Source organism: Mya arenaria, chromosome 4, assembly GCF_026914265.1.
Source record: "Mya arenaria isolate MELC-2E11 chromosome 4, ASM2691426v1".
NCBI lineage: Eukaryota > Metazoa > Mollusca > Bivalvia > Myida > Myidae > Mya > Mya arenaria.
In genome coordinates, this window is record NC_069125.1 from 79,645,206 (window position 1) to 79,661,490 (window position 16,285).

The 16,285-nt window shown below is 38.4% G+C and overlaps 1 protein-coding gene across 3 annotated transcripts; it reads left to right on the top strand.

Moving 5' to 3' along the window:
- Window positions 1–268: 268 nt before the first annotated feature.
- On the top strand, window positions 269–14,851 carry LOC128229651 (cryptochrome-1-like). Of its 3 annotated transcripts, none has more exons than XM_052941429.1 (11): window positions 269–892; window positions 5,236–5,464; window positions 5,695–5,889; window positions 6,104–6,219; window positions 6,847–7,001; window positions 7,437–7,580; window positions 7,857–8,021; window positions 8,995–9,157; window positions 12,160–12,289; window positions 12,517–12,719; window positions 14,126–14,851. In XM_052941429.1, the coding sequence occupies exons 2-11, from the start codon at window positions 5,250–5,252 to the stop codon at window positions 14,239–14,241; spliced, it is 1,602 nt and encodes a 533-aa protein (XP_052797389.1). In that variant the 5' UTR covers window positions 269–892; window positions 5,236–5,249; the 3' UTR covers window positions 14,242–14,851. The 3 variants fall into 3 exon arrangements, with proteins under 3 accessions (XP_052797389.1, XP_052797388.1, XP_052797387.1); XM_052941428.1 differs by having other exon boundaries at window positions 269–654; XM_052941427.1 differs by lacking the exon at window positions 269–892 and adding an exon at window positions 939–3,890.
- The last annotated feature ends 1,434 nt before the right edge of the window (window positions 14,852–16,285 follow it).

The following is a 16,285-nucleotide window of genomic DNA, read 5'->3' on the forward strand; positions in this document are numbered from 1 at the left end:
TCCCCCTTGCCACCATTGTTCACTCCCCCCCCCCCCCCTTGCCACCATTGTACTCCCTTATTTTGAGATTTTCGGTAACCTACAATGTATTATAATTATATTCCATTAACGTTCAACAGCACCTAATTATTCTAGTCTTACACATTATTTCTTAGCTTTATTCTAAAGATTAGTGAAAATGTCAAGATCGTCCCACGCAGTGTTATCTACTTTGAAGCCAGGGGAGTTCATTGTGTAGGAAACTGACTGGCATTTAAGCAAACTCCGCGCAGTGTTACTTCCCTTGCAGTACAGTAATCACTGCCACCACAAGATTTTCATCCAAAATTGGATGAAAACTTTTAATGGCATTTTTTTAATCATATATATTTATTCTTATATCCTTTCTTAAATAATTACTTTACGCCAGTTGATAGGCATAATATGTTTTATAAAAAAATAACAATTAAAAAAAACATTCGGAAATGTTCGGTCTTTTTTCAAATTGAAAGTAGGATTTACAAATTACAATATCAACATGGATGTGTTGTTAGCTATTCAGACATGTATCGAACGTTTTGAACCAGGATTGCAAGCAAAACCAAGACAAATCGAATGTTGGCGGCATGTTCTTGCAGAGGAAGACAAAACATGTTGCTGGAATTTCTTTTAAAGGTGTTCCGTCCATTTTGTAAATTGCAATCACGTGCCGTTTTATCTATCATCACGTGATATTTGTGAAGGCAGTGATTACTGTACTGCAAGGGAAGTAACACTGCGCGGAGTTTGGCATTTAAGTAGTGTCTAGTTTAATGTAACCACAAAGAGTTATTTCCCTTATTTGCAAAGTTTCATTTCTAATTTACGTAACGTTCACATTTCGACAAACTAAAATAAGATATTAAGTTACGTTGTAAGTATCCCTATTAAAGAAATTTCATTTATCTATTTAGTGAAGGAGGTTTATGTTTTTTGTTTTTTTTTCAGTTTGATTTTTTTCAATTTAAAGTGTCAGGTTGAATGTGAAATGAAAACGGGTATATTGTTGCATCGGTGTTGTCTTTGCCGCGGCTTTAGGTGGACTGGGCCAGGCTTAATAATTTAGTATTAATAGCTTTAAATGTTGCAGTACTCATCAGTGTTAATAGTTATTTATTTTATATATGAAATGAAAAGTAAGGCCAAATAAAAAAATAGGTCTGTTTCAGGTTACCCGACCGACCCTATTTTTTTCCCGCCGGCCCTAACCTATTTTTCCCTGAAAAAAATGTGATTTGGGTACGAAAAACATTTGTTAAGAAATGTATACGAAAAGTTGGCTATATTAGAGTTGGACTTCTGATTGATAAAGATCAATAATCTTTGTCTGTGAGACTTAGTAACTGTAAAAGTCATAATCGATGTCCTTTGGATGTCCGAAAATTAGGTAGTCAGTATGCAAAATAAATTATTTTTGAAATTAATAATGGGTGTCCGAATTTTTAGAGTGTCCAAACTCTAAGGTGAAATACGGGAAGTTTGTGCTTGTGTGACAGGTATATTTCAATTCTTGAACTTTATTTTCTTGTCAGATACAAATGTGTCAGATACTGACTTTCGGATTGATATGTCAGACTTAAGTGTGCAATTTTGGCAATAAAACCTGCATGCTACTTGTTCTTCAAACCTGAACCACCAGGTCCTCTTGACAGCATTGAGGTTTCCTTGGCTGATGGCTTGTATGGTAAATTTGCTGTCCCACTCTCCATTTAATTATGTAACAGGCAGGTTAGCATACTACAGCGGGTGATTGAAAGCAAAAGGGTGCATAAAGAAAAGTAAAACCGTTCCTGGAAAGTCTTTAATAATAAAAGAGTGGTGTACCATATCTTAGTTGAAATCCAACCATCATTGTCAAAGTATTTAACCAGACAAATAAAGATTATTTCCTTTGAAGCATGGAATATGTTTAAAAACTGCTGATAAACCTGAAAATTGATGACTTATATTTTTGGTACAGTCTGAGTCAACAGTTACTGAAATCGATATATCAAAAAAAATACCTACCTTTTTTTTTTGGCAGCGTTACCTGAAACGCACCTTTTCTTATTTGGCTTAACCTGAGCGGAAAAATAGTCCACTTAAATGGCTAGTCCACCTAAAAGGCAGTCAACTAGTCTTTTGATGATTTTTTTTAACCATCGCAGACTCGAGACGTCCACCATACCAGCAAAAAGTAGCGAACGGTCCTTGCCCAAAGAATCCTCGCGGCAACAATTTTAAAGTTATCTCCGTTATAAATTCAAATTTCTACAAAAACATTATTGCCTACTATTAAACACATATTTATTTATTCATGTCGTTATGCCAAAAAACATGTTCAGATATCACAAAACACTTACATGTGTTGATTGTTTATCATGTATCCCGATATCTAAAAATCTCAAGACAAATCTGACAGGTTGTGTACATGTATATTCGGGACCCAGAATATATTTATGTGAAATAACGTCTAATGACAAATTCAATCCAGTTTAGATCACTGTCGGGTATACATTAAACAATGTTGTCATTATTATACAACATCGATGCATAATATTACTATATGTATATTCTTTATCCCGGTGTTAAATGGTAGAGAGTTGTAGCGTTACAGGGATACATAAGAAATGTCAAAATAGTAAAAAAGTATCCCTGATCGCAAATTATTGTAGCTACTAAAGGGCCCACAATGAGTCTTCCCACGATTTTTTTTACTATGGCAGACTAGAGACAGGGATACATAAGGAATGTCAAAGTAATAAAAGAGTATCCTTGATGGCTCATTATTGTAGATAGAGTGGAAAAGTGTGCCCAGTGTGGCGCTCAAACCCACGATAGCCTACTCCCCCATTAATCTTTTTAGACCGATACAGGCACTTTTATTGAATGTATTCACTTTGCCTTTTACTTTTGACACTAGTAAAGTTAGCTTGAGAGGAAAGGTGTGCTTGGTGTTGTGATCGAACCTATGACCCCTAGAACACTATCATAGCATTCTAACCAAATTAGCTACAAGTGAACATTTATTATAGTCACTACAATTATGACATGCTCACACATAGTTACATGTAGATTTGTTTATGGCCTTCTGTCAGTCCTATAAACATTTACACTTCATTATAAAGTGATGTCCATTATTAATCTGTTATTTTGATGAATTTGACATGTACGTTGAGTGAAATTTTGTACATTTTTGACATCAAAAAGTGTCCAAATTTTTCATTGGTATAAAAGAAAATACAGATATTATTAGGAGAGAAGTGCTAGCATATTATGGTATTGAATTGATTCTGAATATGACAGTGATTAGGTTCATAAGTTGGCCCTCACTGTCATACTCAGATTCAGTATCATATTCAAGTACAGAACATTTTTGTTATGGTTCACTGTTACAGACTTAATCAGTATATTTACATGATTTACATGATGAATGTGCTTCTGAATGAAAATAAATATGAAAACATGCACTAGAAGACTGGAAGTTTTTGTTTGAAAAAGGTTTAAATACATTTTTGGTCAGGGAGCAGGGGAGGTCCCCAGACCCCCTGCCTACTTAAGGGCTATGCCCTGCTATTTAAATTTATTTCTACACACCTGATGTTGTATGTAAGTATATTTATAATGATTCATGTATGCACTATTTCGAATGACATGTTTGTGTTATTTATGAATGTTCTGATTCTATATGAATTATTCTTAAGAGTGATTTTAGTTAATTCATTTATATTTCTCTTTTTCCAAATAATAACCAGCCTTGGAGTATTGCGCACATGAATTGTACAGCATTGAAGTAATATTCGTGAAGAAGATGAACATGAATATGTAGCTACATGTACATGCAATGGGGGCCCAGCAGGCCATCCTTATTGGGGGCAATTATAAGCTTATGGGTATGTTGGAGGCTAAGATGAAATCATTTAACTTAAGCATCTATGTAGTCCAAGAGTGTTAGACTCTTCCTCGCTCAGAAGGATCCAGTTGAATCCATTTGAAACTCAACACATTTGAGACTGGATTCTGGCTTTGCTGGTTATTTAAATGTACTGTGTGGCCTAAAAAAGAAAATTGTTTGGTTAGGGTTACATCCTTTTCAAAAATAGGTAGGGTAGGTAGGCTTTTTTTTTTTTTTTTTTTTATTAGGCTATATATATAAGAATGTTATTTTCATCATTGGGGAATGGTGTTAAAGTTATCTCCTGTATAAGCATTTAAGGTTTTAAACTACACATTGAAAAGCAATTAAAAAAAAAAGAAATTATTATTTTTATTTTTTTTTAGTTTTTCATTTTTTGTGCAAACTGACTATAAAAACGGTAGGGTCGGCGCTTATTCCGTAGGTAGGGTTGGGTAACCCGAACCAAATGTTTTTTTTTAGGCCTGTGTAACAGCATTTCTTCATTAAAAACGCATTGACTGTTTTGAAAGATAAATATGTTATTTTTATAGACATGTAGTACAAAAAAGTCCCATTTAATTCAAGTAAATCAAACACCTGTTTTACCCGTCATGATAAGCAGATAACATTACTAGCAGTTGCAGCATTTTCACTTCAATAGCTGTTTACATGTTGACTGTCGCCATTTATAGTCATGTAGTCCTGCTGTCATCACTCATTAAAACCTACTCAAAATTGAAACGAAAGTGTCTGGTAGAGAAAATTGACAGGGGTTGAAATTAAGTGGTAAAACATGTGTTTTATTTGCTTTTATGCAAATTTTTTTTGCAATGAATGGAAAGATTTCATATTTATCTGTTTAGAATTTATTATATTTATTTTACATGTACGTATAACGATTGTGAAACAAGTTTTTACAACATTATATTAATCACTCTCATTGGCATGTTGTTACATGAGTGTGGTCTTGTGTTGTTGGGGAAACCAGAGTACCCGGAAGAAACCCACTTATCTTTTTAGTAGTTAGTTTTTGTTTATGCTGTTTAGTAAATTCACCAGCCACACCCAGTGAGGTAAATGTGTTGGGTTTAAAAGAACGCAAGTCTAAGACTTGGTTGGAGCCTTATGAGCAAAGAAGCGTCTAACAAGCTTGGAATACTGTTTTACCAGATAGTTTCAACACAATTCAACTTGGTATGGTGACCATTCATGTGCAGATTTTTATAAGTCATGACTTTATATAAATGGCCACCAGTCAGCATATAAATGATATTATGGTCCATATAATCATGACAAGCTTCTTTGGCCATCGTCTCCCAGACTTTTTGCTTCATGTCTAGGATTGAAGAAGACTATGGCACAGAGGTCTATCCACTGGTTCCGGAAAGGTCTCCGTCTCCATGACAACCCTGCATTGATGGCGGCATGTGACGGGGTGACTCACATGCGTGCTGTGTTTGTGCTTGATCCCTGGTTCGCCACCCAGGCAAACGTGGGAGTCAACCGCTGGCGCTTCCTCCTCCAGGCACTTAAGGATCTTGACAACAGCCTCCAGAAATACAACTCAAGGTAGCAGGGTTAGAAGAGGCAATTCGTGTCTTCAGAAAAAAGCAATACCCCTATCCAATCCTTAATGTATTAAATTTGGTCAATAAACTAATGGTTTGCCATTGAATAAAGCATTAAATATTTCATATTTTTGATTATTAAATTTATTAGCAGCTGGTAGCAGATAAATTCATTTCGTCTGTCTTGGATGCTGCAGTTTTGAAACATTGTCCATGACCTTACAACTGTAGGCTGTTTGTGGTTCGCGGGAAACCAGCAGATGTGTTCCCAAAGCTGTTCAAGGACTGGGGCATCACCCTGCTCACGTACGAGGTGGACACAGAGCCGTACGCTGTCTCGAGGGATGAGGAGATAGACAGGCTGGCTCAGGGGGCTGGAGTGAAGGTCACAAGATGTGTCTCCCATACACTGTATGATACACAAATGTAAGTAACCTTGTGTGTTATTAGTGAAAAGTGACCTTCATTTTGCCCTGTCATGGAAATCATGATGATTTCGAAATTACAATAAACATATTTTTACATCAAAAGAATCTTATTGGACTTTCTTCTGTCCAATATACATAGATTATTGATTGGTTAGTCAGAATTAGCATTTGCAAAAATCCTTGTAAATGTATATGATTACTTGTGACTTAAGGACCATAGCGAAGAATGGCGGGAGTCCCCCTCTCACATACCAGCGGTTACAGACTGTACTCTCCCAGTTGGGTCCCCCACCTAAGCCAGTAGAGATCAAAGAGAAACTTCTCAAAGGTAACTATAACATTGTCTGAATTATTTTCATTATTATAGCTAGATTTTGTTCAATGAAAGGAAAGGGCCAGTGTACTGTCATAGTGTCCATGTTGGTGCCACATTGGTGCTAGATGAAGCTATTTGATAAAAATACAATGTTGACTTATAAAACTTTGTATGGATAGTTACTATAACAATGCATATTTCATTCATAATGGTTAACTAGTCATTACGGCTGAAACAGTGGAAGAGTTATGTAACTTGACCAACATTCAAAAACAGACTAAAGGAAAAACAGACTAAATGACTAACAAACAAACAGACTTATATACAAACAAACTAACAAACAAATATACTTACAGGCAAACATACTAACCGACTTACAAACAAACAAACTAACAGGGTAACAGACAAACAGAGTGCAGAGTAACCAACTAACAAACAAACAAACTAACAGAGTAACAAAATAACAGAAAAGCAGACTAACATGCAAACAGAATTACATACAAATAGACAAACATACTAACATTGGCATCTGTGTGTGATGTTCTTATTGGTATGTAATGGCTTTCAAAATCCAACTACTCCATTCTTTGAGTTTCCTGTTATTTGTTGTAACTGAAGTCAATACTTGCCTGCCCACAGCCTGCAGCCCAGTGTTAGAGGAGGAGCATGACAAGCAATATGGAGTGCCCAGCCTGGCTGACCTGGGAAAGGACCCTGCAGACTGTGGGCCCTGCCTCTTCCCTGGGGGAGAATCCCATGCTCTCGCCAGGATGGACACCATGCTTAAAAAGACTGTGAGTAGTTACCACCCAGTGTAGGCTATGTACAACTAATTAAGGATGCCTGATGACCCCATATCATTTCAAAGGGTTTACCAGTAGAGAAAGAATATGTAAAAAATGAATTAAACAAAAAATTACAAAAATGTTTTTTAGGCCTAGAATGATTGCAAAATAAGTTATTTCATATCCGATTTCAGTTGAAATACAGAACAAAGAAAACAAACTGCCATATCTTTATATGTACAAAGTGTATTTTTGGTGTATTATTTCTTAACACAGAAGAAAGATTTCTCTGTTGTTGTTGTTGTTGAGTTCGTCCAATCCTTGCCTTAAATGTAAGCAGAGAGTGAAGTATTTCACAATGTAACACAAAGGAATGGTAATTTCCATAATATATATATATGTTTTCTACCTAAACAAATGTAACTGTTGCTTATCTGGAACCAGAACTGGGTGTGCAGTTTTGAGAAGCCCAAGACAGAGCCCAACAGTTTGGAGCCCAGTACGACTGTCCTCAGTCCATACCTCAAGTTTGGCTGCCTCTCACCCAGGATCTTCTACTACGGACTGGTTGATGCCTACAAGGGGAAGGTAACAATGCATGAAGCCTTTACTCCCCTAGTTTCTTTACCAGTGTGAGATTTGCACGTGTATTTTGTTTTCATTTCATTCCATGTTAAACCTGAGATAATCATTCATTAGCTTATTTCTTGATCCATTGATGGTTGTGTTCTGTTCACCATTCTGTTATTTAATTTCGATATAGATGTACATCACAGTACATGTACATTTATACTTATCAAACTCAAAGTATACACTTACGTTTTACTTTCTTGATATCCACTGTGTACATGTATGTATGAACAGAAGCACAGCATGCCGCCCGTGTCACTACATGGCCAGCTGTTATGGCGGGAGTTCTTCACGACAGTTGGCGCCGGCACACCAAACTTTGACCAGATGGAGGGGAACCAAGTTTGCACACAGGTGGATTGGGAAGAGAACACAGAGTGGCTTGAGGCATGGAAAATGGTGAGTGCTTGTCCATATTTATTGTGTTAAAATTTTACATTTCACTTACTGTAATATTGGAAGGGGAAATTGATTTGTGTTTTATGTTTTATTGAACAAATATTTTAGTCTAATAGTTGGGCTGTTTGTGAAGTTTTTTAAAGGGAGCAAAGTCATTCCACCAATGATTAATGTAAACAAGATAACATATACAACACGTTCTTCATTTTATCATGAAGAAATATTGAAAATTTCATTCAAAAATGTAGATTGGAAGCCTTCCTATGTGCAGTTTTTAACGGCATGCAGCTGGTCATGTTGGGAAGTAAATAATGCAGGATATTTCCAAGACTGTAATCTGTCTATATTTTTGCTTTGCTTTATCTTATTGTGTGACTTCTTCATCATTTTACATTTTGATGTTACAAAGATCAGCAAATTGTTATTAAAACCTCATATTTGGATGTTTTCTTCTGTTTTTCTCACGTCTTATTAGTTACTATGTAAGTTTCTTTGGGGTATGCAATGCTGATGAAAACTCTTGTTCATTTAAAAATAGTTTCGAAGTCAGAAGCATTTCATTTTTAAGTCAGAACTAGATAAAATTTATATCTTATAAGGATAAATCATCTATACATTCCTATGAAATGTAATAATGATCATGTGTGAGGAGTTAATGTTACGAATATGAGTTTTTCGATCCCATAAAAACATTACAACTTTGATCACATTCAAATTTTGTGCAACGTTTCAAGAGGTATTAGGGTTATTTAATAACAATTTTATGATAAGTTGTGTTTCCTAGCAATGGTGCCTAGAACACGATATAGTCATATCTACACAATCAGTTTCTTAAATGATCCAAAATAGATGACTCTTATACCAACATATCATATAAACTATTTATATTATATTAAAGCCTGTCCATGAACTTAACGAACAGACCTTTTGCATGTGTATTACTCGAAGTACTGAGGTATAAGCCATGTTCCAGGGCCGGACTGGTTACCCATTCATTGATGCCATGATGACACAGCTACGGCTGGAGGGGTGGATCCACCACCTGGGTCGACATGCGGTTGCCTGCTTCCTCACACGTGGGGACCTCTGGGTCTCCTGGGAGCATGGCCAGCGAGTGTTTGAAGAGTATCTAATTGGTATGTATATCCCTGGTTTGACGACTATCCAGTAGCTTTCAGTATTACTATTGTTACTTAGAAAATTTAACTATAGTTCTGCAAAGTCAGATAATGTTTAGTTGCAAGTGCATTTAATTTTAGCTCTAATGGCTGAAGCTCATGTGATGCCACAGTGTATGTTGTCTGTGCGTGTGTCCATATACAATTTCCCGGTAAAGTCAACAGTTTTGATTGTATCTCAATCAAACTTATGCACTAGAATGTTATCCATAGCTTGATTCCTTTCTTAAACCAGTTAGATCTGCCCATGCATGGCTGGATTATGGCCCTCAGTTAGATCTGCCCATGCATGGCTGGATTATGGCCCTCAGTTAGATCTGCCCATGCATGGCTGGATTATGGCCCTCAGTTAGATCTGCCCATGCATGGCTGGATTATGGCCCTCAGTTAGATCTACCCATGCATGGCTGGATTATGGCCCTCAGTTAGATCTACCCATGCATGGCTGGATTATGGCCCTCAGTTAGATCTACCCATGCATGGCTGGATTATGGCCCTCAGTTAGATCTACCCATGCATGGCTGGATTATGGCCCTCAGTTAGATCTACCCATGCATGGCTGGATTATGGCCCTCAGTTAGATCTACCCATGCATGGCTGGATTATGGCCCTCAGTTAGATCTACCCATGCATGGCTGGATTATGGCCCTCAGTTAGATCTACCCATGCATGGCTGGATTATGGCCCTCAGTTAGATCTACCCATGCATGGCTGGATTATGGCCCTCAGTTAGATCTACCCATGCATGGCTGGATTATGGCCCTCAGTTAGATCTACCCATGCATGGCTGGATTATGGCCCTCAGTTAGATCTACCCATGCATGGCTGGATTATGGCCCTCAGTTAGATCTACCCATGCATGGCTGGATTATGGCCCTCAGTTAGATCTACCCATGCATGGCTGGATTATGGCCCTCAGTTAGATCTACCCATGCATGGCTGGATTATGGCCCTCAGTTAGATCTACCCATGCATGGCTGGATTATGGCCCTCAGTTAGATCTACCCATGCATGGCTGGATTATGGCCCTCAGTTAGATCTACCCATGCATGGCTGGATTATGGCCCTCAGTTAGATCTACCCATGCATGGCTGGATTATGGCCCTCAGTTAGATCTACCCATGCATGGCTGGATTATGGCCCTCAGTTAGATCTACCCATGCATGGCTGGATTATGGCCCTCAGTTAGATCTACCCATGCATGGCTGGATTATGGCCCTCAGTTAGATCTACCCATGCATGGCTGGATTATGGCCCTCAGTTAGATCTACCCATGCATGGCTGGATTATGGCCCTCAGTTAGATCTACCCATGCATGGCTGGATTATGGCCCTCAGTTAGATCTACCCATGCATGGCTGGATTATGGCCCTCAGTTAGATCTACCCATGCATGGCTGGATTATGGCCCTCAGTTAGATCTACCCATGCATGGCTGGATTATGGCCCTCAGTTAGGTCTGCCCATGCATGGCTGGATTATGGCCCTCTAATCTGCCCATGCATGGCTGGATTATGGCCCTCTAATCTGCCCATGCATGGCTGGATTATGGCCCTCTAATCTGCCCATGCATGGCTGGATTATGGCCCTCAGTTAGGTCTGCCCATGCATGGCTGGATTATGGCCCTCTAATCTGCCCATGCATGGCTGGATTATGGCCCTCTAATCTGCCCATGCATGGCTGGATTATGGCCCTCTAATCTGCCCATGCATGGCTGGATTATGGCCCTCTAATCTGCCCATGCATGGCTGGATTATGGCCCTCTAATCTGCCCATGCATGGCTGGATTATGGCCCTCTAATCTGCCCATGCATGGCTGGATTATGGCCCTTGAAATTGTCAAAATTGCTATAATTGAGATTGTGAACACAATAGAGCCTCCATTTATTATTCGATGTTTACTTCATAAACAGTAGTCAGACAATTGACTTAATCATAGTTCCTTTTGAAAAACAGCCAGGTCTGCCCATGCATGACTGGGTTATGGCCCCTTGAAATAGACAAAATTGTTATAATTGAGATTTTGAACAGAATATAGCCTCTAGTTTTTATCTCATCTTACCTAATTTTGAACAGTATGGTATTTATTATGGCCCTTGAAATTGGCAACAATATTGCGATCAAAAGAGCCTCCATATTCACATTGCATGTTATATGTTAAGAGAAAAATGGTGGCGCAAATGAACTTGCACAAATGTTTTGAAGTAAACTATCAGTATGTTTCCTTTTACCCATACATACATGTTCCGGGTAGAAAATGAACAAAAAAGCCATGCAAGTAGAGCCTGGTGGGCCTCTTGTTGTTTCATGCAAGCCGAATGAAAATTCAAAGTAATTTAAGGTAGAATCCAACCCTGAAATGGTTGGTACACATATATAACATTATGATGCTTATCAATATATCTGTCAAAATTATTTGATGGATAAGGTGTTTTTGCAAATTCAAACGGTTGTATAAATGATTCAACATTTAAAAACTTTAAACATCTTCTCTGAAACTACATGGTCCAGACCCATTATAGTTGGTGCAGGTTCAGGTAGTGGTCCATTACCAGTATTGTTCAATGATGTCCCTTGGGTTAAAAGTGACCACGCCACAGGGATCACAAGTTTTCAATAAACTTATATACTAGTAGTAAAATCTTTAAAAATCTTCTCTGAAACTGCAAACCCTAGACCTTTGATAATTTGGTATGCAGTCTCATGTAGTATCTTAAAATTTGCCAAAAATACAAATACTGTGTCCTGTCAGTAACTCATGAAGAAGTTGGCGGATTGAAATGTTTTTTGTACAGTGTTAAACACCATTATACACAGGTCAAGTTTAAATTCAAACTAATATTGATGGAGTTATGGCAACTTTTAAATGTGTTCTGACGATCATTTGTGTTCAGGCGGCATGTGGGGGTCTTCGTCACTTCTGTAATAGCTGTAGTTGTTAATGTTGTCCTGTATTCCCAGACGCAGACTGGAGCCTGAATGCAGGCAACTGGCTCTGGTTGTCGGCCAGCGCGTTCTTCCACCAGTACTTCCGAGTCTACAGCCCTGTCGTGTTTGGCAAGAAGACAGACAAGAATGGAGACTTTATCAGGTGGGGCATCAAAGTTGTGTGGTTTTAAAGAATTGCTTTTGTTCAATCTCACACATAGTAGTAGAATTGAAGTCTACAATTTACATGAATATTAGATATGATTTTTTTAAATGTTAAACAAAATAAATGTGAATACTATATGGCATTGATGTCATTGGTTGAATTCATGAGGATCTTTGATCATCATGTCCTGGTGTTTTGGTCTGAAGTTGTTGCATACTCAACAGGAAGTACATACCTAAACTGAGCAAGTTTCCTGAGAAGTATATCTACGAGCCGTGGACTGCGCCCCGCGCAGTACAGGAAAAGTGTGGCTGCATCATTGGCCGCGACTACCCCAAACCCATTGTGAACCATGATGAGGCCAGGAAGAAGAACATCGCCAGGATGGCCGCTGCATATGCCAGACGGAATGGGGCAAAGGAGGCAGGTCAGTAGTTGTTGGCAGAATTAACTACACAGCCTTTCAAGAGGACCCTTCTTTTCCTACTTTTCCCTACATTTTCTTGAAAAACCCTACTATCCCTACCTTTGATTTGTGAAAATAGTTTGAGAAATAATACAAAAGTTTTAACTTAATGCATTGATTGAAATCATCTAAATCTTGACTTTAATAAGAAGCCATTTCTAGTGTTTCTGTAGGATTAGTTTGATGCAGTAGGTCTCAAGTGCTGTAAGAGAGGTTCTATGATGGGAATGAGTGGTGTACGTTGACAAGTCAGATACACCAATTCCAGGTTCATCTCCTCATCCTGTTCTTGAATCCCTCTTGAAGCACTGGTTTCTAATCAAAGATAACTACATGTACATCACAATTGAATAGGTTTAGTAGTATTTATTTGCATCCAAACAGGTAAGTAAAGAGCCCTACTATCCCTACTTTTTGCTCTACTTTTAAGAAAAAATCTTCCTACATTTTTGTTATTGGTCACTTGAAGGCCTGCCTACATGTAAATGTGGGCAGGTAGTTCGATGTGGCTTAAGGAAGACAATGGTAACCCTTCAATGAAAACCTACTGTAACTAAACCCGTCCCTGCATTTTTTTATGAAAAACACTTTCGATTAGTCCTTCATACATAAATACACCCAAAACTAGCTCTATCTGATAGTCTGTGTCTTCTTGCCAAAAATGACACTTTTAAACAAAGCAGTTTGGTCCCTTTTAGGTTACACACGACCATTGTCATTTCCTCTATAATTCAATGTGAAATGATTATTTTTAGACAACATTTAAAGGCATTTCGAGCCAATGCAGACTATGATAAACATATATATTCTTAAAGTACAAGCTTTAAATTACCTTTTAAGCCAATATAAAAGGGGGGTCAAGTTATTCCTAAGAAAATCTCTCCACTTGAAAAACAAACTCTAAAAATTGCACAGTCCACCATGACTGTTTTTCCAAAATGACCTTTCAACTAAAGGGCAGCAGTTTATGCTTAACTCTCTATTCTAAATGATAAATCAAGCAATAATAGATACTCAAGGTGTAAAAGTTTCAGGAATAATGATATTTTTGATTTACAGTGTATTGAGCATGTGAAAACATGTCTATCAGTCATAAAAACATTATTTTTTTTATTGAGAATTTTCCAACGGAAGTACATATGACACAGTTTTATTTTGGCAGTGCTTATTAAGGCTACTGTATAGTTAACCTACATTTGTGATAAATGAAACATTTCTGCTAATTCTAAAGAATTGATAAATGATTTTTGACCCCAATGGGTTGATGCATATTGCCCAGTGATAATTGATAGCCAAAGACATCATACATGTGTTCATTTTCTGAGAGTGTGATTCTTCTGTTCATAATTCCTGTACCTTGGTTCCAGCTGCAGGAGGCAAAGGAGGCAATAAGGCGGGAGGTAAACGGAAGGCTGAAGGTGGAGGGAAGAAGTCGAGCAAGAAGGCTAAGGTGGAAAAACACATTACCGACTTCCTTATGTAGGGGACATTTATGGGGTCCTGTTCTGTGAAGTTCTTCAAGGGAAATCCTGTGCCAGCTAACACTTTGGCTTGAACACATTGTGACAAGCCAGCACAAAGTTTGCTGGGAGACGTAGGAACATGCTGGCTAACACTCGAGTTGTGGTGTACTTTATGTACAGATACTGGACTTGTCATGGAAGGGGAGATGACCGTGGAAACAAGTGTATGGAGAGAGATACAGTGATGTGATGAGTTATATCACATGAAACGTAATTGTGAACTTTGAAACATTTAACTGTACATATTAACTCCTATTGAAATGTAAGTTGTGTTTTTGCCATTAGAAATAAACATGAAGAGTAAACCTTGGAGGTACATGTACATATAGGTCATATTTCGTCTAAGGCATTTAAATGTGTATTTAAAAAATACGGACACCACTGACATACTGCTGTATATTACAGATATTTACCGTCATCACTTTGACAAACTGTTAACACGTTCAATAATAAAAATGCGTAGGATCACATTTGACAAACACTTATACAATTACCTTAATTTTGAAATTAATGTTTTGTCTTGGTTATAGTGTAGTTGAGAAAATGAAAGTATGATTGAATAAAGCAACACTTTTGCAAGATGGCAGATTGACTATTTGCTATATTCCAGAACATAAAATGGTAGGATTTCCAAGTGATGTTGATGGGTAAAACATGTGATCCAGGATAAATGTTGTGACGACGCTTTGTCACTTAGTTGTATGTAACCCGGCCGACTATAAGGAGGCGTTTTGTAGAGCCTTACGGTGCGATCAAAAGACTGCGCATGCGCTCTCTTTGGATGCAGCCCGCGAAGACACGAGACATATGAAAAAGTGTTCTGTGTTCTAAGAGAAAACAAGAGTGTTTAAGTGTGATTTAAAGGGTTCCTACTGAGTGATAAAGGTTATCTAGAACTAGTAGAGCCAGTAGATGCGCTAAACACTTTATAAATCATTCCAGGTGATATAGAAAACATGGAAGCGATAGACAATGCAAACTGCTACCTTGACATTGCGCTTGCTCAATCCAGATTTGGAGTTTTGATTTGTTTAGTAGAACATGACTTTTTTGTGAATCCAGTGTTGTTTATGGCCTTCAATGGGTGTTGGAGAAATGAAGCGGAACTGCAAGGTCAAAGCCCTGCACCAAGTTCTTTGATGATGACCTCGGGCCGACATCATGCAAGGTCAAAGCCCAGGACCAAGTTGATGACAACATGCCGACATCATGCAAGGTCAAAGCTCTGGACCAAGTTCTTTGATGATGACCTCGGGCCGACATCATGCAAGGTCAAAGCCCTGGACCAAGTACTTGAGGTGATGACCTCGGGCCGACATCATGCAAGGTCAAAGCTCTGACCAAGTTCTTGTGAAGATGACCGTGGGCCGACATCATGCTAGGTCAAAGCCCTAGGCCAAGTACTTGTGGAGTTGACCGTGGGCCGACATCATGCAAGGTCAAAGCCCTAGGCCAAGTACTTGTGATGATGACCGTGGGCCGACATCATGCAAGGTCAAAGCCATGGACCAAGTTTTTGTGGTGATGACCGTGGACCGACACCATGTTTCAGTATCACTGTATGTACAAGGTCAAAGCCCTGGACCAAGTACTTGTGGTGATGACCTCGGACCGACATCATGCAAGGTCAAAGCCCTGGACCAATACTTGTGGTGATGACCGTGAGCCGACATCATGCAAGGCCAAAAAGCCTGGACCAAGTTCTTGTGGCGATGACCATGGGCCGACATCATGTTCCAGTATCACTGTATGTACAATGTCAAAGCCCTGCACCAAGTACTTGTGGCGATGACCATGGGCTGACATCATGCGCCAGTATGTGTTTTGCACATTGCATTATAACAGTTGATTTGACTATGATGAGTGCTCTAGATAGGCGACGCATCCAATTTCCTGGAATTCCATTTAAAGGTATGAAGCAGTGAAAAAACGAGCGGCCTTAAACGAAATGACATTCCTACATTCAATTATCTATATACCTTGTATATTACAATTTGTTTAAAA